Source organism: Fundulus heteroclitus, unplaced genomic scaffold (assembly GCF_011125445.2).
Source record: "Fundulus heteroclitus isolate FHET01 unplaced genomic scaffold, MU-UCD_Fhet_4.1 scaffold_738, whole genome shotgun sequence".
NCBI lineage: Eukaryota > Metazoa > Chordata > Actinopteri > Cyprinodontiformes > Fundulidae > Fundulus > Fundulus heteroclitus.
The window spans coordinates 1-6,339 of record NW_023397184.1 but is presented as its reverse complement, the minus strand read 5'-3'; the positions used below and the strand labels follow the sequence as shown (position 1 = coordinate 6,339).

The 6,339-nt window shown below is 42.4% G+C and overlaps 1 protein-coding gene across 1 annotated transcript; it reads right to left on the bottom strand.

Moving 5' to 3' along the window:
* Positions 1-261: 261 nt before the first annotated feature.
* LOC118561844 (tubulin alpha-1B chain-like) lies at positions 262-3,876 on the bottom strand. The gene is made up of 4 exons (XM_036134090.1): positions 3,739-3,876; positions 2,186-2,408; positions 1,956-2,104; positions 262-1,832 (listed from the first exon to the last, which is right to left on the bottom strand). The coding sequence occupies exons 1-4, from the start codon at positions 3,739-3,741 to the stop codon at positions 855-857; spliced, it is 1,353 nt and encodes a 450-aa protein (XP_035989983.1). The 5' UTR covers positions 3,742-3,876; the 3' UTR covers positions 262-854.
* Between the last annotated feature and the right edge of the window lie 2,463 nt (positions 3,877-6,339).

Here is a 6,339-nt window from a genome sequence, read left to right as displayed (position 1 = left end):
CTGGTTCTGATGGTGGATTTAATCTAGAAGAACGAGGCCTCGTCTTTCTAAATAACTCCATGACTTCTCAACCTGCTGCTCCATAGACTTTACATTATGTCTATGTGCTGCTCTGCAGTTCTGCCAGCGGCCTTCAGGGGCGCTAGACCAGCAAGTTGCAGGTCCAGCGCCCCCTGGTGGCTAAAAGTTACACAGCGCTGCTGCTTCAAAGGAGACTTTCAGTTGGACAAACTTCAACAAAGACCGACAAAGGAGACTTAATTTTTTTTTTTTTTTTGCTTTTATTCCATAGGACTTTGAGGACAGATTAACATGAAATAGATTTCTACAGTACTGTTGCTGCTGCCTTGTTCAAGAGCCACAGGGAGAATTTAGAGGTAAAATCCAGAACTTTTTATGCCTTAAAAGTATTTAAAATGTAAATAAAACTTATTCTTAAAACACGTCTGAGCAGATGAAGCTCAGAGGAAGAGAATTTAGAGGTAAATTCCAGAACTTTTATGCCTTAAAACTATTTAAAACGTTAATAAAGCTAATTCTTAAAACACGTCTGAGCAGATGAAGCTCAGAGGAAGATAAAGAAAGAGGTAAAATCCAGAACTTTTTTGCCTTAAAACAATTTAAAAGGTAAACAAAACTTTTTCTTAAAACACATCTGAGCAGATGAAGCTCAGAAGAAGATAAATAGGTAAAATCCAGAACTTTTTTTGCCTTAAAACTATTTAAAACGTTAATAAAAGTAATTCTTAAAACACGTCTGAGCAGATGAAGCTCAGAGGAAGAGAAAGAAAGACTTTGGTGACTTTTGCTTCAACTTAAAGGAAAACATGGAGGCTTTGGAGCGGCCGGCCCGTCTAGTACTCCTCCCCCTCCTCATCTTCTCCCTCGATGGAGTCGACTCCCACCTCCTCGTAGTCCTTCTCCAGGGCGGCCATGTCTTCGCGGGCCTCGGAGAACTCCCCCTCCTCCATGCCCTCGCCCACGTACCAGTGGACGAAGGCCCTCTTGGCGTACATGAGGTCAAACTTGTGGTCGAGCCGGGCCCAGGCCTCGGCGATGGCCGTGGTGTTGCTGAGCATGCACACGGCCCTCTGCACCTTGGCCAGGTCTCCTCCAGGAACCACGGTGGGAGGCTGGTAGTTGATGCCCACCTTGAAGCCGGTGGGACACCAGTCCACGAACTGGATGCTGCGCTTGGTCTTGATGGCGGCGATGGCGGCGTTGACGTCTTTGGGCACCACGTCGCCGCGGTACAGCAGGCAGCACGCCATGTACTTGCCGTGGCGAGGGTCGCACTTCACCATCTGGTTGGCCGAATCGAAGCAGGCGCTGGTGATCTCGGCCACGGTCAGCTGCTCGTGGTACGCCTTCTCGGCGGAGATGACCGGGGCGTAGGTGGCCAGGGGGAAGTGGATGCGGGGGTACGGCACCAGGTTGGTCTGGAACTCCGTCAGGTCCACGTTCAGAGCGCCGTCGAAGCGCAGAGACGCGGTGATGGAGGACACGATCTGGCTGATCAGCCTGTTCAGGTTGGTGTAGGTGGGACGGCCGATGTCCAGGTTCCTGCGGCAGATGTCGTAGATGGCCTCGTTGTCCACCATGAAGGCGCAGTCCGAGTGCTCCAGGGTGGTGTGGGTGGTGAGGATGGCGTTGTAGGGCTCCACCACGGCCGTAGACACCTGAGGCGCCGGGTAGACGGCGAACTCCAGCTTGGACTTCTTGCCGTAGTCCACGGACAGGCGCTCCATCAGCAGGGAGGTGAAACCGGAGCCGGTTCCTCCACCGAAGCTGTGGAAGACCAGGAAGCCCTGAAGCCCGGTGCACTGGTCCGCCTGAGGACGGAACCAAGATGGAGGCTTCACAACGTTTCTCAGCCCACTTCAGAGGCAGCTGCATTATTCAGCTCACGCTCACCACAACCAGTTAACATGGTCCTCAGACACGCGTCTACCCACCAGTTTGCGGATCCTGTCCAGAACCGGGTCGATGATCTCCTTCCCGATGGTGTAGTGTCCCCGGGCGTAGTTGTTAGCGGCGTCCTCCTTCCCGGTGATCAGCTGCTCGGGGTGGAACAGCTGCCTGTAGGTGCCGGTGCGCACTTCATCTGAGGAGAGACGCTCGTTTTAAATCAACAATTTAGTGGCTTCGGCTTACGACTGAGGCCTAAAAAAGATGCTATACTCACCGATGACGGTGGGCTCCAGGTCCACAAAGACGGCTCTGGGGACGTGCTTCCCCGCCCCGGTCTCACTGAAGAAGGTGTTGAACGAGTCGTCTCCTCCTCCGATGGTCGCGTCGCTCGGCATCTGGCCGTCCGGCTGGATCCCGTGTTCAAGGCAGTAGAGTTCCCAGCAGGCGTTCCCGATCTGGACGCCGGCCTGGCCCACGTGGACGGAGATGCACTCACGCTGGAGGAGGAAGGAGGGAAAGTTAAAAGATGGAGATAAAAAGAAGCTCAATAAAATCACCACCTACAAGCCCGGTGGAACAAAACGGCTTTCAGCTGGTTTTTAACGATGATCACAAAATAACTAAAAATGCTGCAAAATACTTCAATTAGCTAATGTGTGCTAATGATGTGGTTTCCATGGCAACAAAGGTTGAGCTGCTCATCTTTACTAGAACAGGGACAGAAATAAACCATCTTTTTCTTTCATTTGCAGCAGAATTTCTATTTTTCATCAGATTTTCTGAAGATGACGGGGATTTCTTAAGCTGGTGGCATAGAAAACGCAACAAAACAAATGACTTCTTAGCAAAGATGGCCTTAAATGTGCTTTCCATGCCAGCTAACTTTGGGACATTTCAGCCTGAAATGACCTGGAGCCACACATGACCCTGATTGGCTCCTGGCTGCATTTCCTCTTTCTCTAGAATAAAATCATGATTTATTGTTCTTCAGTGGGGAAATTGAAATGATAAAATAACATAAAAACCATGATCATTTTTATTAGGGCGGGTCCCGAGTCCGACTAAGCTTTCCTTTACCTCCTCCACTTGCGCGACAATCAATCGATCGTGGCGCTCAACACATTCTGATTGGTCAACGGTCTCCATAAACCCGCCCCCAGCTCAGTCAGCCGGTTCTGTCCGCTGGTCCAAAGTTGTTGCTTAGGCAGAACATGGATACCGGTGGAGACGGAACCGGTGGTAATCAAGCAGCAGCAGAACTTTAAAGGGAAATCCATTTGGGTTCTCCGAGTTCCGCGTTTTTCAAACGGGTTCTCTGATCACGTGACTGACATCGCGACCGTTTGGATCAACGGCGGGAACTAAAACCGTTAGAGACGTTGGATCAGTTTTAAAAACGCACAAAGACTGACTAACGGCAATAACGGTGAATATTAAAGCAGTTTTCATAAAAAAAAAGCCCAAATAAACCTAAAAATGACGAAATTTTCTCCTTAGTATATGTTATACTTTCAATTATTTTATACCGTATTGATATTTATGGTTCTCTTTCTACTCGGGAGCAGTGCAACGTAATTTAGCTCAAATGTGCACCGTTAATGTGCAGCTGAACGAAAATAATTTATTGAATAAAGTCTGACTAAGTATTTTTGTGCCTAAAGACGTCAGGAAAAATCAGTAAGTGAACTAAAATCTTCTTCGCAATGCTTCTGCGGAGTTAAAACTGTCGTTTTTGACACAATGAACAACCGGTTCATCTTCCCTGAAATAACTCTACAAGCTTACATTCCAATAAAACTCTCCGTAAACCTTTAAAACTACTCTTACCATGTTTTCGTCGTGGTATAGACTTCAACGGAAGTGTAGAAACCTGGAAAAGTATCTCGGCTTGTTTGTAGCTTCGATGGAAGACAAAATGAGAAAAGTTCGGAAGGTTCGCTCCAAGACTTAAAGTGGACTGTTCCATTAGGCTTGTGTGGGGGGGGGGGGGGGGTTGGACTTTACCACTGAGGGAGCGAAATCACAAGACCAACTAAAACATGATAAATCAAACCTAAAAAGAAAAAAATATATATTTATAATGTTTTATCAAGAGTCCCATCATTGTATATACTTCATTTATACAGGTTTTATCCGGTTTAAGTCTCCGATTTGATAGTTTTAATGAAGAACTATATTACCCAGAGTGCTATGCAAAACCATCGCCTTGTTGCCTGACAACAAGTTAACGGCCATGAAGAAGTGGCAGTTCTTCGGCTAACAGTAAAAACGTATCGATTAAAAATTGTAACAGAAGGAGAAAATATATAGTTGACCATATATATCATTAGGTTTCATAGATTTTTAGTTTGACTGGCTAAGAAATCTTTAACATTAGTTGTTTTTTCCTTGATGTGAAAGAAACTGTTTTTGCTGTCTTAGTTAAAGGAAAATACTAGAGAACTGTCTTTCTATCCATTTACCCATCTTTACCACTGGGGTGAGGAGGGAAATCACAAAATAAACTACACCTAGTTAACTATGAATCTCGCATGTTTGTCAGCCAAAAATCAAAGCCTAAAACAGAGGGATTATTATTATTATTATTATTATTATTATTATTATTGCTTTTCTGGAGTTTTAGCTCTAAATACATTTTAAATATATACCATAGATGGATTGAATTGACGCCATCGTTTTTTTCTGTCCAGTATTTGTATCTCAATTCTGCGTCATACGGTCCATTCATCATGATCTGATTTTAGAGATGTGAATTTACTGTTCACATCAAGACTAAACCTGAAGTATTGACAAAGTTAACCAAGGATTTCCCTGTTAAAAATGAGCAAAGTAGATCTGGCTTCCAAAGAGACAAAAGCAGGATATTGTACAAAAATAGCTCTTTAATTTATTTACACTTTTTTCTACATATTTCTACATTTCATAGCCTGAAGTTTTATTTAAAAATCAGACCTATTTGGGCCAGACCGGGCCCGGTACAATAACTAGAGTCACAAAATGCAGCGCCGTCAGATTTAAATATATTTTTAATATAATATATTTATATATATATCTATCAGTAAAATTCTGTTTATAATAGTATCCATCTCTATATTTATTCAGTAAAAAACCATATCCTGTACTTATAGAACCATTGTTTATCCTGCACTTGCTGCTATTGTACTTCTGGGTAGACCTAAACTGCATTTCGTTGCCTTGTACCTGTACCTGTGTATGACAATAAAGTTGAATCTAATCTAATCTAATCTAATAATATAAGATAATATAATATAATATAATATAATATAATATAATATAATATAATATAATATATAATACAGCACACGTTTGTTGCTTAAGAAATTTTTATTTTAATGTGAAACAAACCAAAAATTCTATGATGGTAAATAAAAGTGAAGCATTAGAATGATAAACATTCCATAAACTAGGGCTGGACAATAATTCAATAACAATATATATGGATCGACAGACGTATATCGATGACAGAAAAAAAGGGTCAATAAAAAGTTCAATAGAATAACAGTTTTTCTTCCTTTTGCATTCTAGCCATGTCAGTTAATATTACAGTCATTACATCCTCCCAAGTAATCACGAACGCAGACCCAGGAACGCTTCGTCTCCTTCAAGAGTTCAGAGAGCACGCATTCTTCTTAAAATCTAGCAGTTTTTGTAAAACCTTGGTTGAATAAAGGGTTGAGTTTGAATTCGGTGTTTGTGCTTTCTGTATCTAAAAAAGGGTCAAATAAAATAAAATGGCCAGGGCTGCACTTAAAATATACGTTTTGAATATGTTGATAATTATCGATGTGGATCAGTATGATTTCTTTTTTACCAATATGCTTTGTGTTCTCAATCATCCAGCCCTGACGTAAACATTATATAAGTACCAATATCAAAAACTCCTGTGGTCCTTTGTGACAGTCTCAGTGTCCTTGATTTAGTTTGAACAGCCATTTGCAGCCAAGGAAAGGAACGTGCAATAAAACAAATTACAGAAAAGGAGAAAACATTACCAGCTTAGTTTGAAGTGAACTACAAGCGACTACTCTAATTACACAGAGTAACATCAGAACTAGCGATGGTAGCGATGACACCTGCTGGATCCTAAACACCATTGCAGGCTACTCATAGCATTTAGTGTTGTATTATTTTATACCTCTTTCTAGTTATATACATTTAAAATATCTTTGGTAGCTTAAATAATACAGTTAATAGATGAATTAATGTGTCATAAAAAAAGTTTTGGACGACTCCCACTCACTGAACTGATGAGACTGGTGTGCATGAAAATGAAGGGACAGGCCGAAAATTTTATTCTGTTATTACAATGTGTTTAAATACACAGTAATTCAATATTCTTAACATGTTTCATAGGGCCACAGTAAGAACACTAGAAGGAAAGGAGCTTTGGATTGCTGTGCCGATTTC